The sequence below is a fragment of the Coturnix japonica genome, chromosome 1, assembly GCF_054131305.1.
Source record: "Coturnix japonica strain WE chromosome 1, WE-NBRP24, whole genome shotgun sequence".
Taxonomy (NCBI): domain Eukaryota; kingdom Metazoa; phylum Chordata; class Aves; order Galliformes; family Phasianidae; genus Coturnix; species Coturnix japonica.
This window is the reverse complement of record NC_140663.1, coordinates 157,412,838-157,429,982: the sequence shown is the minus strand read 5'-3', so window position 1 is coordinate 157,429,982 and position 17,145 is coordinate 157,412,838. Positions and strand designations below refer to the sequence as shown.

Here is a 17,145-nt window from a genome sequence, read left to right as displayed (position 1 = left end):
TGTTTGTCTTTGATTTGACCTAATGAAGGTTGATACACACTCACCCATGTTCAAGTCAGTGCAATTGGCTAACAAAGATGGATTGGGATGAAGTTGTCAAACAAGAGAGGAAAAACAAACACTGAGGGGAGCTAGCCCAGCTCTTTCACACCTCCTCGTGCTACTCAATGGATGTTCTTAGGAAGAACGCTGAAGAGCTCAGATGGAAAGACACATTTAGCCTGCATATCCTCCCTCCTCAGGTTAACCAGGGTCTGTCAAACTAGATAGTCTGTAAATTTTATCAAGACTCGAGATATGAATGAGGAAATCCAGAATCTGGGGAGGCAGAATGTTTATTTGATGGGCTTTAATTTTGGGGTTAGTTTCTTCCACTGTTGAGAGTGCGGTTCTTAATAAGATGACTACAAGTTCTAACCACATCCCTTCTGCTTTGTCTGTCACACTCACAAGGTGAAGCTGCAACCCAGTATGGGCAGACCAAGTCCAGCCAATGATTTCAGACTAGGGGTGTTTTGTTTTTTGTTGTTTTTTTTGTTTGTTTGTTTGTTTTTTTGTTTGTTTGTTTGTTTTGGCTGTTTTCCTGAAGTCACTAAAAATACAAGTTCAACAGGATGGCCTTGATTCAGCAAGAGCATTTTGACACATAGTTAACTGCTTTGTGAGCCAGGGCTATCTTCTTGAAGCATGGCCCATGTGTTTGGGGGAAAAGTTAAAAAAAGGGAAAAGGCAGATGAGATTACCCACCAAATACAAATAGGTATTTGGTAATGACACTGGAGGCAAGGATAGTGTTGAGAATTGAATAGGTTTAACTCCTTGTAAATTCTCTTCCCCAGCATGAAAATTTCCGTCTAAAAGAATGTAACCAAAAGGTTATTCTGCTTTGAAGGATTTATGGTTTTCTCTCGAGATATACATGACTGATTTCTCTAGAAAACGTACCAGTTATACTTTGGGCCTCATAGGAGAGCAGAGATGCATTTCTAGCCAATATATTCTTGAAAACAAAATGAAAACGAAATCCATCATACAGGTGCAGAATAGCATTATAGCCATCCATGCTCTAAAATAATGCAATCAGCATTCAATAATGGTGTAATAGAGACAGTAAGATGGACGAGAGTACAGAACTACTACAGCAAATGGATTTAGTTAGGCTAAATTGCTGAACTATTTCTGAGTCCAGAATCTACACAGCACTACTTTAAGGCTGTAAAATAATTACCTTTCATAAGTTCATCCTTCTATTTTAAATAATAGCTACAAAATCCAACACTTACAATCTGCTGAAAATTTCTTTGTTTACTGCTAATCTTTTGGTTAAGAGCACTCATTAGTATTTTCAATGCCTTCAATATTTCTCGGCCTTGAACCAATTCAGTTTTTGATTATTTTTTAATGTGAAACAGAAGAATACCTAGATCATTTACACACAGTGAATATACCACATACTGTGTGAAAATTGAAAAGAATGGCATATATTACCATTCTATAAAATACAGATTTCCATTTAAAAGATTTTTTTATGCTTACAGGAAATAAGCATTTATTTAAAGTTTAAGCCACATCACTTCATGCTGCGGTAACGGATTCTATCCTCTGAGAAGGTTAAACATTTCTGGTCAAATAAATAAAAAATAGTTGTATTAAATTCAAAATTTAGTTTTAAAGTCCGATGTGGGAGAATGGTAAATGTGTATGTAAAAAGTGAAAGTATTTAAAATTAGATGAGTTACAGGTAAGTGAACACTCTTGAATAAAAGGTTCTTTTTAAAGTTTAGCCTAGGATGTTTCGTTTTTTTTTTTTTTAAAAAAAAACATTTTTTTTTAATTAAACTGCAAAAGTAGTTAGACAATTAAATACCGCGACACTATTTAAAAGATGTATTTAAAAATAAAATCTAAGATACTGATTTTCTGCTATCATTAAGGAAAAGTTTTGAGGCTATTTGTCTAAATGCACGTAAAGGCACTTCTTTCCTCAATAACCAAAGGCAAGCAAAAATCCCTGATTGTTCCATCTAATCCAGCACCTATATGCTACGGTTTGTAGGACCAAGCATTTCTGGCTGCTTAGCCCTTAAGAAATTCCCTGTGATATTTTTGAGACTATATTTTTCTTCACATTTTTACCAGAAGTCTCACTCTGAACAGGTTCTGACTGGCCTTTATCCATAAGGCCATCCATGCCTGCAGACTCCGTGGCATTATGTGTTCCCTCTCCTGGTCTGAGAGACATTCAAAGCCTTTCTCATTTAACAAGCTTATCAAATAAAGAAGTGCAAGGTCACAGAGCCAAAGAAAGGAGTACTGATCTGGTGAAAGTAAACCTACATAGATCATATTCTTGTATATACTCATTTAGAGTTTCACATCTCAGAACCACAGAACAGGTCAGTCCTGGACATGCACAGAGCAGTCACAGTTCCCTCTGGACATGCAAGATAGGGTTTGTTCCACCCAACGTTATGGGGACATTTTGCACTCCCAACATTTGTTATGCTGCCATAAAGTACAGCATTTAGTATTTGGCACAAAGGTGGTTTTTCATCTAATGAGCTCAGTTACTTTTTGCCTCTGAAAATTTTAGAACATGAAAGATCAATGCATTGCAATGCAGGAGAGATACCATATACACTGGTGTACTAACTGCATGTGTTTTATAGTGCAGCTCTCACCTCCTGTACCCTCTTGTGCACATGACACATTCAAAAAAATCTGCATTTTCACTAATATTGCTACTTTTGTAACAAAGACCTCTTAGATGCATTGCCTTGATTTCACTGATTTATTATTTCATGTACCATTCACTATTGGATGGCTCGCCAGGGTATGAATTGCTCCATTACTGATTTTCAGGACATTTCTTCTTTAAGCTCCACTTTCAATAAATAATAAGAGGATCTGAAGTGCACTTATGCTTCAGAGGGCTGCAAAGCCCAGATTTTCATTATCACATTTTGACTTTTTTTTTTTTTTTCCCAGCTTGAGGTGAGAGAGTGAGAACTTTGAGCACTATATGATAGTAATGGCAACTAAAATGTTAGTGTAGTGTTCTTATTTAAGCTATGCAGCTGTCCTCTTACAATCCATATGAGGAAATGCAGAGCTTCTTATCCAGGAGCAGATAAGTGGATTGCCTTTAATAGTTTGGTGCTGATGGGTCTGAAGCACTTCATTAAGCACTAATGTATTTTGCATCAACATTTAGTAATCCTGACACCCAGTACCAAATGGTTAACAAGCTTTTTTTTTTTTTTTTTTTTTTTTTTTAACAGTAAAATGCTGTTATTTTAACATCTTTGCTTCTCTCATCTAAACACTGAGGGACAGCCAGGATTTTACCATTGGGAGCATCTTTTTCCTGACCTCTAACTCAAGATATTGCAGGACTCCTGAGCCATGCAAATTCTTTTCTTCTTGGAAAAGGTTGAAGTCCGTGTTTATGGACAGACATTCAAAAACGACATCTGCTTTGGTATACGTGTGGGATTTGCAGAAGGAGGCACCTTATTTTAGCAGCAGGATGATATTTTCTGTCAGACCAGTAATTACTGAAGTAACTGCTTTTTATGGACACGAGCAGTGATTGTTTTTCTTTTCACATGTCTTAATTTACTGCTGGCCACCAAATATAGATATATATTCATTTCATTAATAAAAGAACATTATTGTTGCATTTTGCCTCTTAGCGCATCCATTATTCATACAGTCTAGGAGACGGAACTGGGGATGCAGCTGTTCATGCATTAATCTGAGAACCATTCCCTTCACTTGCTTTCATTCTGCATGAACATATTTGCAATTTGTCTGCAATTTTGGTGATGCTTTGTTAGAGAGTGAAATTAAATGGACACATGTATTGCAACACTGGTCTTTATCTTCCAGTGCATTCTTCTATACACACATAGGTGTGTGCATGTATCTAAATGTTTACGCCTGGATAATTTCACCTTATTTCCTTAAGCTTTTAGCTAGTGATTTCAATATACTGAGATATGTAATGGCAGATGTCCCTGCTGTAAAAAATGACCTTTAAGTGATAGCAGCAACTTTTAAATTGCAAGGGCGCAAGGCCACACCAGGCTGCATATCGGTATGCCTTTTTTATATTGTTTTCCATTGGCTTCTCATATATATATATGCATATATATATATATATATATATATATATATATATATATATATAATATATGTATACACACATATATATACACAACCATACATGTACGAGAGATTCATGATTCCAGACACTTCTTGGAGAGTGCTTCAAACTTTGCAATGCACCTCAGTCCAGGAGTGAAAGACACATTTATTTGTAGCCCCTCAGGCACAAGCCATAACTAAGTCAAGTTACATGGTGATTTGGAGACGTGCAAATGGCCGCATCGAGGGGACAAATCCATTGAGTGGATTTGAACTTAAACCTCCAAATGCAAAAGGCCAGTGCTTCAGTGCACCATGTAACCTCTGGCATGGAATTTTGCTTACATGAAAAGAAAAAAAGAAAGAAAACCAAATCAATTTGATGTATGCTTCTTACTGTAGTGGTGAGTGAATACCATGATAAGTATCCCACACATATAACTGCTGAATTCATATTGCTATATTTAAGTTCGTGTTTATTCTTCGACATTCCCCCTTTTTGGAGACACGATTCCTCAGCTGGTTTCAATTACACGTGGAAGAGACCTAGGGCCAAGTTGTTTGCATGGGTGAATTTTATTTCTAGTTTGTAAAGCAGTTGTGGTTTTCTTAGTCACAGATCAGGAGAAGGGCTTTTAAAGGAGTTTAGATGTTTGTCTGTTTTCACTAGCATTAAGTTTACAGAGGGTTTTACTGCATTAAAAATGGCGCTTTAGAGATAGTAAGCCTAATTCCCAACTACTCTGCCCACTGTCAAGACATTTGCTTTTAACTTTTGACTTGAAAGTGTATTGTATCCACTTGAGACAGGTGTAAGTAACTTGACAGATGCAAAGTACTGGGAATTAGGTACCAAGCACAGACTGGAATGAGGGATTTTCAAACGAGCTCTTCAGATGCTTTTCAAAATGGGAGAGTGAGAACTGTATTTTAAAAATACAGTATTTCATGAATTCAGTTCTACAGGATTGATGGCTTCATTACACACAGAATGTAACCAGTCTCCTTGCTACTGTCATTACATACATAAGGTAATTGATGATTTTCCCATATAACTCCTTAGTTGTTTTTTTTTTTTGCTCTCTTAGCTCTTATACAGTGTATGTGGATGTATTAAAAATAACATATATATAAATCTTTTATATACTAATATTTTATACTAATATTTTACATTAGATACACCCACACTGGTGTTTCTTTGATATTTACAAGCAGTCCAGACAAGGCAGAAAATTTAGGGCATTTTGTCAGTATCAGATTGAAACATTGTTAAGATTCAGACATAAACCTGAACACATATAAGGTAATTCAGGCAGGGTAAAAGAAAACAGTGAGTTATGCAAAGCATGGCCTTCAAAATGCTGCCACTGGGAGAAACTGGTAACGAAGGTAGCTGAAGAAGGCTGTGCTCAGGATACTGAAACACCTGGGGCTAAAGGGAAGAAGGCTTGAAATACTTTCACCTTTAACATTTTGGTTTAGTCACAAAAATGTAAAAAAAAATAAAAATAAAAAAAAATCTGAGCCACATGAAGTGTTAAAAGCCTCTGATAAGTAGACTTTAAAGAAAAGTTCCTTGTAAGAAAGGAAGTCTAGATATTTCAAAAGGACAATCAGCTGCCATCCCCTCCATGTGGATTTTTTGTAGTTACTGTTGCTAAGTTCTAACAGAAGGAAAACTATCAAAGATAAATGCATGGCTTTTAATCCTTTTACAAAGTGATCTATTAGCAAATAAGGCTGACTTGAAAGGGAAAAAAAGAAATCCCAAACAAAATTCCTCTGCTCAGCGATGAGAAAGGGGTAATAAATACCTGCTGTCTTTAACTCTACATTGGTAATTTGGGGTGAATGAACACAGGAATGCACCACCGGCATTACCCACCCACCCCAAAGCTGCCTTTCCTGGCTATCAAGAATAAACACCTCAGCCTGTTCTATCATCTTTGAGTCCAAACGATTTTACTGATTTGGCTCTTATATTTTTTTGTGTTCCTTGTGTTGAAAGGTTTTCCAGGCGTTGTATCTCATACTGGATACAACTACTACTGGCCATAACTTCTGTTAAATTTTAGTACCTCCAAAAAGTCCCATCACTTCAAAACACTTGCACATTTTTTCTTCCTGACAGGGAATAAAACAAGATGTAAAATGAGCAGTTGGAATATTAGGATTTAGAGGCACTCTGAATAAGAAAAGTATTTTAGACTGAGAAAGGAAAAGGTTTTCTGGTTGATTGAAGGAGGAAATGGTGCCTTTTAAAAAGATATTTTAGAAGACTTGCTATGAACCAGGGATGATCAAAGGAGTGGGAAAGAAACGAATAGTTTAATACTAACAATGGGAGCATTACATTTTCCTTGTATCTCCTTTCATTTTTTCGCCATACTTGTGAATTCAGGTTAATTTTCACGGGCCTGTGACAAATTAACTGTTTTATAGATGGGAGTTGACGATCCTTTCATATGCTCTGCATTTGTGCTCACAGTTACCACTAAAAAGTAAACAATTGCTAAACCAAAATGGTTTTATTTATACCACAGTGCTGGTCACTGCAGCAGTTGCTGGTTTCTTGGAGATGAAAAGGAACAAATATAGAACAGGGCTTGTTCTGAGCTACCCCTGTTGTAGCATTTCCTAATTACGCCTATGAGCCCCGCTCTCCCAATTTGGCTTTGCACACTAGGTACACTGTTTAGAAAGCACTAATTATAAACATTGTTGTTACTGCCCCCAGCTGGATAACAGAGCAGTTTATATATGAATAAGGGAGATTATCGCCCATCTGCTCCAGCCCATTATTCAAGGATGTGTCATTTTGCATGCTGATGGCAGCCATTACTACTGCTTTAGTCAAATGGCTTTATTTGATTTTATATATATTTAATACACATATAAGCGTTTATTTATTTACCATGTTGCAGAATCGGAGTCTTTTCCCTTTACCTCCCAAACATACATATGGTTTGTTTCAAAATCCAGGCCAAGCAGTTAAACTGAGTCAAGGCCAATCCGAGAAGAGACTCTCCTCTTTCTGGTTCTCTGCTTCCCCTGAAGAGGGATCTTTAAGAAGATTTTTTCTTTCTTTCTTTTTTTTTTTTTTTTGAGGGGAGGGGGAGGTGTTAAAAATAGTAAGGCAAAAAAAAGAGTGCAACTGATCATGGGTAGCAGTTAACCTAGGACAGATAAATGATGAAGCTGCTGTGTTTTCCTCTGTTTTACAGAGGAGGCATTAAAGCCACAGCTATCCGACAAAGTCCTGCTTGACACAGAACGCCATCCTTCCTTAGTACTCCTAATACTCTCACACCTATCTAGAGCCGGGCACTCGGGATCCCAGTCTGCAGGGAAAACCCACACCATGCAGCTGCTGTGCTGCTGCCTCCTCCATCCACTGCTACAGGACAAGAGGCTGCAAAGCGTGATGCCAAGGGACAAACGGACAAAGCATGGTTTGCTATTTATGTTTTGCAGGTTGCTGTAGGTTTATGGCCGTGAACACAAGTGCCATGGGCTAGAATTACAGGCACTGCTACACGCTCGGAGGGGAAGCATTTCTCAGTTCTTACTAGCCCAAATTTAACTGATGGATAGGAACTACTTTTCCACTTCTTGGCTGAAAAGTAGGATTTTCTTTCTTTCCCCAGAACATCCATATCACAATCTCCTTAATCCTCAGTGTGTGCTCAGGGAGCCGCTAGGTTTGAAGGAAACCGTGCTGCAGTCTGACTGACCCATGCAGGCTTTGAAATGATCTGAGGGCAGGATTCTGCCTGGCTGGGAACACTCGCAGGGACCATCTCTGCTGTTTCCTAAATGTGGTTAATTTGCTGGGTTAGTTTCTTTTCCGAATACCTCACAGCTGAGTCTTTAAAAGTAGTGTTTGAAAACACAAGAAACTTATAAAAATCTTGTTAGCGATCAAAACCCAGCTCTTGTGAGTAATAATGAGGAAAGAAGCCAGCAAGTAACCACTGGGTGGGAATGGCAGAGCTCTGATTGATGGAGGAGGTGTGGGCCTGGGGTGGGCTATGGAAACAGAACCCTCCTCACCCCTCTCCAGCACAGCCCCCCACCCCAACCCCCCCATCACCGTACGGGATAAGCCAGCTCACACAACCCTGGCACAGTTACACAATGAGGAAAAATATATTTGGAAGACTCATGCAATATTAAAAAACAAAAAAACTCAAAGGAAAAGAAATAGGCACCAGAAAGGTTTTCAAAACAAAAGAGAAAGAATGCATCGTTAGAAACACAAGCTTACCAGCACATACAATGCATTGTATTTCATTGAACTTGGGAGAGTTTCTAAGTGCTCTGTTCTGTAAATGCATTGTTCCATCTAAGGTAAGGATTGTGTTCAGTGGGTTTAAAATGACAGTATATAGCCCCACGTCTCAGTGGGGAAGGAGAAGGATATATGCTGAGAGCCTGTTGCTGCTCCTGGTGCTTAGAAGTGGGGAGGCAGATGCAATAGGGGTGCACGCTCCAGCATATCGGGGTTTTCTATATACACTGTCCTTTTAACTAGGAGGGAATTGGTACTGAGCATGTGCAATGGAGAGAAAGCTGGCGATGTGGGTGTGAGGGATGGGTGAGGAGAGGGAATGAGGGGGTGTGGCATCTCAATCAGGATTCAAACGAAACCAATAAAGCAGCATATGGACCGGAGAACAAATCAAAAAGCATGTTTATCCACTGGAGGAACTGGTGAATGGAGACTGCCAGCACGTTGCCATGGAAACACTGACTGTGGGAGCTGCACCAGCGCATACCTTATCCAATACATTCCTGGTTGTTGGTAGTAGTCCAAAGACCCTGATCTCTTGATGGTAAACCCGTGGTCCAGCTGAGCAGAGAGAAACGGGGCAACTCAGTGGATCAGCATTAGGCTAAAGAACTCAGACTCCAGAGCAAGCGTCCCTGCTTAGTGTAACAGTTACTGCGTTCAGAAGGCACTTAGCTAACATCCTACAGCTAACGCTAGAGAGAGAAAGAAAAAAAGTAAAGAAAGAAAAGGAAAAAAACACTAACTCTAGAGCCTGTCCTCCTAAATCAGAAGCCAATTTATTCAGGCTAAAACCGAGCTTGTGAAATAGGTTACTTAATGCATAATGCACTCATGTAAAAGTCTGACCAATATCTCGTTACCTCCGAAGACAGAAGTGCCCTTTCAAGTTGCACATACCAGTAATGGAAAATTATCTTTCGCAATTAAACGGAGTGGTTTAATAATTTACAAAAATGCAGTGCAACCATCACAGGGAGAGGGCTAGACAGACTGCACCAGGCTTAAATTAGAGTGCTTCATAATCATGGAATGTGCAAAGATGAAAAGAATCAGGTTTTGATACCCCATCAATCACGGTAATTCATTTCTAAAAATGCGTTAACCTTGGAGAGGGCTCCTTGGAGCCATGAGTAGCATTGTTTGTCATTCCAGCTTACACCTCATGCTCAAAAAGATAACAGTATGGAACTATTAGGTTTAAAATTGCACCAATTAAAGTCAAAATGGAAATGAACTTAACGCTGTGTCCAGAAAAGTGTGCTCCTGATATGATTTTAGGAGTAGAAATCTCTGAAGTTTGGTTTATCGCTAGCAGAATAACGTGCATGAGAACAAAGAAAAGAGGCTGTTTTCTCTGACCCTCCTGCACTGCACAGCATCCGGCTGAGGCACCTTTTAGCTGAGTTAAACGGGATTTTAGGGAAAATGTCTTGAGACAGACACTGCCCACTTTGAATCTGAGAGCTACAACGCTTTTCATGTTTTGCCCTATGAAGAGAAAGGGCCATTTTGTGCTCCAGTAAGAGCGTGGCGTGTATTTACACGCTGGTAACAGTTTCTGGTTCTAAATGCAGGAAAGCAGTTTGACACATTTCTGGTTACCAGCTCCTCAAAGGGTAGCAGGGAGCTATTGGCAATTTCAAGTTTTTCTTGATGACTATATTATGAGTGTAGAATTTGATAATTAATTCCTTTTTGTTAAAACAATGCCTGTTCCATCTTATTTAGAATGACTTAAAGGACTTTTCCTGTTTAAAAACAGGAGAACCCTGTAGTTGTGGTTTATTTTCTGTCTGCTTACCTACGCTGGTCTGCCATTGCCATCTACTGGCTGCATGGCATACTGCGTACAGAATGCACAAAAGGGACTTGGCTGGAAAAGTAGATCAAAATGACCGCTCTAAAATACAATAGCTAAAAAGATAAGACAAAATCGGGGGATTTAGCTATCTGGGAAGAGCTCAAACAGTTTAGTCGGTGTGAAAATTATTCCATAAAACAAAAAACAAAAACCAAACTAAAACAGAGATACACAACAAGCCCACAACAATACAAACAAAAGATAAGAAGTGACATTCAAGTCACAGGTTCATCTCTAAGCCAAGTAAAACTAACAGGCCAGACTTGGCTTCTCTTCCATACCAGCCAAGAAATCCCCCTGCTAAGAATCCCATCTGCAAGGTTTCATTTTGCTTGATGCTCAGCAGCAGGCACGGCACTGACCCACTGCTGCCCTCCCCTTGGCAGCTGCAAGAGCCCCAGGTTGGCAGAGAGCTGCATGGACTTCCCAAACAGCTCTCTTCTTCTATCCTACTCCATTCCTGAGAGTCTCCAGATGGAATTTACTCCCATTGCCAAGACAGAGACCTCAAACAACCTTAGCATTTCATTATCATTAGTATTTTCCTCTGCCTTAAAGATGGCCAAAATACAAGCACAGAAGTGACAACATAAAGGCAAAGCTTTAACAGCTCAGACAGGAACACAAACTGAACGATGCTCAGTTAATATGCAGAGTTAATGTCACACCTCTGGATTGCAAATTGTTCTTAAGAAACAACTTTGTCTCTCAGTCACTTTAGGCACCTCCACTAAAACCCAGCACGTCCAGACACAGGACATTGCTTGGGAAAAGTGGGACAACATCCCTAGTGAATTGAATGAACAATTCTATCCCCAATTTTCAAAAAGACCTTTTAGTAAAGGCCTATTTTTATGTTTTTACTGAAGTGTCTTTATAAACACCATCATAGATCTAAAAAAGATTATTCCTATTGGAAAGCTGTAGGAGAAACCTGATCCTGCAATCTTTTTGGCACACACTTACTGCTAACATGGTAGTTCTGAATCAGACTGAAGGGACCAAGCCTGGCAGCCTGTATTCCACACTGAACAGAAGTTAGTGCTTACAGCAAGAATAAGGTAACTGTAGTGATCTTTCTCCCATACGCTCTCCCATCAGCAAGGAGTGGATTTCAGGGACTTGTTAACAACATTGCTGCTCTAAAAGCTGGCTTTCCAATTAAATTTTTGCTGGCAAAGCTATGTTGGTTTAAGGGATTTTTTTTTCCCCCAGCTGACATAGTTATGCTGGCAGAACTTTTAATGATGCATTAATGTATGAACTGAAAAATCTCTTTGCCCGTGTAGTTAATTTTGTTTGAGAAATCAACTCCTGTTACACCAGCAAAGGAAGTTTGCTGGTTATGCACAGCACGTTCGTTCTGGTAGTGTCCAACCTGACAAATCCTTCCAAATATGGACAAGCTTAAAGTCTGGACACATGCATGAGAAGTTGTAGGATGAATCTGCCCTGGGTAGTCAGAGATAATTATTACTGAGGATTATTACATTAGCAAGGAAAACTTAAACCTGAGCAAAAGGAGTTCTTGGATGCTGCTGAAGGAAGCAGTGGCCAGAGTACATGTATATAAAACACACATGGCTTCATTTTCTCTTCAACAAGCTGACCACAAACACATCCTTACGAATGTAGTTTTGTATCAGAGCAATATGAACTTAGTTTTCATGTTAGAGTTTTAATTGGTGCATATGATAAATACTGCTTGAGATCTCTGAGGTGTGTTACTTCTTACCACAAAGGAAAACAGGCATATAGCATTATACCAGTGTGAGGACAAATTAAGAGCTAAATACCACAGATTACCTATCTCTGTACATAAATAGAGGTATAAAACTCAAAATAATGCTAACACTTGTAACTATTAAGTAATCTATATAAATATATGCACATATTAACACATTTTCACAAACACACAGACACAGATGTGTTACATAATATATAGAATGCCTCTATATATTATATACACAAGCACTCTCTTGAAAAGTTACAATAAACATACAGGCAGGCACAATAAAACGATATTTTTGTAAAAAATATACTTAGTGAAAGTTTTTATAGCTGAACAGTATGTTGCAGCATCTGTATATGCTTTGAAAATTCTAAATGTAGAGCAGGCTTAGTTAATAAGATTTACTTTCATGATATTTGATATTGCACAGTTAAAAGGCAGATTCCCAAATGTAAAACCCTACTGACATGCATGTCGAATGTGTATTACATATGTTTTCAAACAACAGAAACAGCAATTAAAGGTTTTGTTGTTTTGCTTTTGACTAACTTATTGAATTAGCTTTGTAGAAAATACATATGATTTCTTCTTATAATCATCTAGCCATTCTTCACTACCTAAACACTAAAAAGGTCTGTCCTGCCCCATCTCTTCCATACTTTTAGAAATTAGTTGACATAACCTAATCAAACCACATTTTGTATTTTGCAAAAAATACTTGAGATGTTTCTGCTTTATAGCCCAAGCTGCAGAATTCATCACTCTAGAGTATCAAGTTCACCCATAGAGACAGTGAATTAAAATAATTTCTTAAATTTCCAAACACTAAAAAATAAATAAAAGCCATTAAAATATAAATTAGCAAACACTGTTGGTTTTTGTTTTGTTTTTTTTTTTGTTTGTTTTTTTCTGATTTATAATGTTTTGCAGTGGAAAGATTCACCATGGTGCCTTTTTCATTACTCAGCTATCCAACTGCTGTAAACAATTCCTTGGCAGAGCAACCGGGGCAAAGAAAGAAAATAAAAGAAGACTGTGGGGAAATTAAACAAATAAAGGAGGCGACGGATGGATGAGGACAGAGGCATCATTTCTTGCTTCTAGGCTTTGAAGTCATTAGCATGGAGGGTCTGAGCAGTAATTCTCATGGACAAGCGTGCTGGCAGTCCATTCGAAAGGAACGAGGTTTTAGCTAGTCTATACAGAACATACCTGCAGTTCAGATGAGCAATGGGTATGTGATGTTTTAGTTGTGGGAGAGCTGTTGCAGTATTATTGCTTAAAAATGAAAATAATAATAATAAAAAAGCTGACTATGTTAGCTGATGACTGAGAGAATCTAAGAAAAGCATGAGGAACAACTTGCTTCCATGTTGAGGAAGTTTAGGGTTGGAAAAGAGTAAAGAAAAAATATGAGAGGCACAGCTTGAAATTTTAAGTACTTATACCAAGTAACTTTGAGAGAGTATCCATTCTGCTGTACAAACAGTTCACACCTGTGAGCCAGATTGCATGCGCTGAGCTGAGTTTACTTCATGCTGATTTAACTCACCACTGGAGGGGCTGAGCTGAGAAACATGAAAGTGGAAACAGTACAAGAAAGTGTACATGTGCACTCACATCACCTGCAATTCATGGAAGCTGGGAATGAACACTGAGTAATTTGATATGGGAATGGTTATGTTTAATGTGTCACTTATTTTTAGTGACTGTTTGGAGCATTAACGTTGCCATGAGTAATAAAGAAAAGCTTACAAACACAGGCAGATGTATCAAAAATGTAAAGGATGTGCACTATTTAATGGGATTAGTATGAATAATCTTAGAAAACACTGAATATATTCTCTCTGTGTGTATATCTAATGCATGTGTTTATCTCTATGCAAAAAAAAATACAAACATGTGATGTATGCTATGCTGAGGATGCCATCAAAACTTCAGTAAAGCTTGGGCAAAAGTTTGGTCAAGCTTAGCTTCAGAAGCTCCAACACATTCTAACCTGGAACATCCAGACTGCAGCAGCAGTGTGACAGAAGGCAGCAAGGAGCTCCATTAAGTTCTTCTGTCTGGAGCAAAGCAGCCTGCAATCTGCATGCAGCTTTGGCATCTAACAGTAGTGTGTTGATGCTCAGCTAAATATGAAGTGGCTAGACTAGAATCAACTCCAAAGGTAGCATTTTTTCCACAAGAAGTGAGTCATTATATCTCTCTTTGGTGTCTTCAAAGAAAAGAAGCTAAGGTTGCCATATGGGTTTGCTGTTACAGTTTTGAAGTAATTTCCATTCACTGTAAAGTGATGCTGTCCTGCTAGAACTTCTGTGCTGCCTCAATCCATGTGATGATTCTGCTGCCAAGTAAAATGTAATGGTCCCATAGATCAAATGTTCAGCCTATGTACATCAATGTTAGATCCAACAACCTTCTGACAAAATGTGAAAGTGTGCATAATGTTATATCTCCTAGGGCTATTAAATAACAATGTGACTCACAAGGAGAATCAATGGCAGAATACCAGTCAAACTATGTTTATATTAATTGTTACAGCTACCTAAAGACTGACCCTCTCTGGTTTCTTTTGGTGGCATGCCCTAAACACACACAGTCCTGTGGGCACTTATTTAAGTGTTTCATCTGTGTATTTCAGATGCTTACTGCTATGACAGAAACTCCAGCTGCTGTGCTGTTCGGCTTAGGGCCTGTGTTGAAATGCTTCTTTATCTTCCCAGCTACTGATAGCTGATGTTCATTCTCTGGGAGGCCATCATCCTGTGAAGAAACAAAGTAAAACAAAACTTCAGAGAGGAAAGGCAAGATAAAGGAATTGCCAAATTATTCTGCCAGCACCTATTGATACAGAGAAGAAATATAAAACTGTGTGGTCAGTTGTTGTCTCAGATCAATGTAAAGTATTTATAGGATGAACATCCTATTATGTAACAAACCAGACTCTCTTTTCTTCTATACAAAATATCTTTCTCACGAGCTTTAGGTTAAGCTAATCAATAATCATCATTAAGTATTTTATTATTCTTTCCACTAGGTAGCAACTACCACTGCCTGCTTACTTGTAGGCGCATAAATACCACAAAGCATGATAAGCTCAGGACTGTTTATTCTTCTATTTACTCTTCAAACGTGTTTAAAGGTAGTGAGCTCAGACACAGAAGGAACCCAAGAGATTACAGAAACCAGAAATTTCTGGCTTGGTGGGACGCAAAGAAAGATTTCCTGATGTCCTGTGAAACACCAAGTTCAGAAGTGCTGTGTTTTGTCTAAATTCTACCTTTTAATACAAGAAAAAGAGGAAGATTTACTGTAGCAATGTGAGGGGAATACTTTAAATCTCAAGAAATTTCAATACAAGCACGCACTGGTTATTTGTCAAAATCTAACCTTAGACAAGTCACCTTCTAAGCTCTGTCCATGGCTTCCCCAGACAGCTATAGCGTAAGTGTGTATAGGAATTATTTGAGCAGTCATCAAGGTGACATGCTGAAGGACTGTGGGGTTGGGAGAGAAGAGCTCCAGCTGTGGCTCAGTGAGCTGCAGGGAAAGGCAATACAGGCAGAGTGGAAACTCATCCCAGGGCTGTGGTGCAGGTGAGGCAAGGTCTTCATGAACATCAGGATGTACCACTGAGGTATGACCCACTCCATGGGTTGGTCTGGGGTATCTACTATGCGTCTTCCTACACAGGCAGGAAAGCAGGAGAGGGCTAAAGCCAGCTGTGCTGGCCTTGTTTTCCTTGCAAAAACACACATTTTATCAACTTGAGAAAAACTGAGGGAAAAGCAAACACAGGGCTACTGGGCCAAGTGGAGGCTGCCATGTTCTGCTGCCATTTGTATCAGCTGCTTGAGGGACCCAGCCCAGAAGCTGTGCAGCCTGCTCCCAGCCAACAGCTGACAGCTCCTGCTCCTGATATATCCATCTGCTGTCCTCCACATGGAAGCAGAACCCTTGAAAAAAGAAGTCTGCAGTTTGCCCAAGTCAGCAGGTTGAACTGAAGCCCAGAATAAAAAAGGAGCTTTTTAGAAATGGCAGACGAGGCCCATGTGACTGATTGAGCAGTGTAGAGGGAACCAGTAGGTATGGCAGCTGAAAAAGCCATGGCTGATGAGATTTCCCTGCTAGCAGAATAAGCAGGATTTCAGGCGATAATATGAAGAAATGCAAGATATCAGGTGTCTGGTCATCCATGGATCTGATAGCCATCCACTGCATGCAGCTATCAGCAGCTGAGAAAGTTCTTGGAAGTCCACTTAAAGCACAATTCTACCAAGGTACATAGAAATGAGAGACAAGATCAGAATACAGAGAGATTTCAGACTTTTTTTTTTCCTGTCTTTACAGTGACTCTGAGTGCACTTAAAGAGTTACACAATCACTGCAGTAAATCACAATCCCTGTGAGCATATGGGAACTTTAGGGAGGTTGGTTTGGGTTTGTAATTTATTTAGTTTGGGGAGTCTGTGTTTAGAGATCCCTCACTCACCCCTTAACAGAATGTCTCAGCTGGCAAAATTTGGTCAAGTGCACACAGCTGCAAAACAAAACAGTGCAACCCAGTAGCTGATAATTGTCTAGCACTGGGGAGTCTTGGCTTGGTGCATATGACCCCTAAAAATAATCTGCTTTCCGCCGACCTTGCCTTTCCCAGAAGAAAGCCTATAAAGTGATCTCTTCTTCACTGGAGGGAAAAGAAAAAAATCATTCTTTTGGCTTTCTGGACAATGAAAGTCTGCCAGGGTTTCATGTTGTCTTGTCAGAAGGCTAAATTACAGAAAAGATAACAGTTACCAAGACTGGGGTAATATTTCACTGGTGAAGCACCACACCCACTGTTCCAGTGGCATCGAGCCAGAGATGAACACTCTGGGATCCAGTTTTCAGATGAAAACTTCATCTCAGTTTATGAGATAGCATAGGTATGCACAGGAATCATTCTACAGTTATTATATTGTTCAGCTACTGCTGGTGCTACACAATGTTTACCAGTGATCCTTTTTAATTCCAAAGCACTTTGTAAACAAGCAAGCTAATATATATTAGCTGGCTCCTGGAGTCACTTCAGCCAGCAATAAAATGGATAGATATTGAGTGTGAGAG

The 17,145-nt window shown here is 39.1% G+C and overlaps 1 protein-coding gene across 6 annotated transcripts in view; it reads right to left on the bottom strand.

Annotated features, from left to right (window-relative positions):
• The window catches only part of DCLK1 (doublecortin like kinase 1), a 228,275-nt gene that overhangs the window by 5,339 nt on the left and 205,791 nt on the right, over positions 1-17,145 (bottom strand). For 4 of the 6 annotated variants that reach the window (XM_085555165.1, XM_085555157.1, XM_085555173.1 and 1 more), the window contains one exon: positions 14,689-14,802. In XM_085555165.1, coding sequence (XP_085411291.1) covers positions 14,689-14,802 — 114 coding nt within the window. Of the gene's footprint in view, positions 1-8,927; positions 9,002-14,688; positions 14,803-17,145 lie in introns of all 6 variants that reach the window. The other 2 variants (XM_015851967.3, XM_085555181.1) reach the window with 1 other exon arrangement.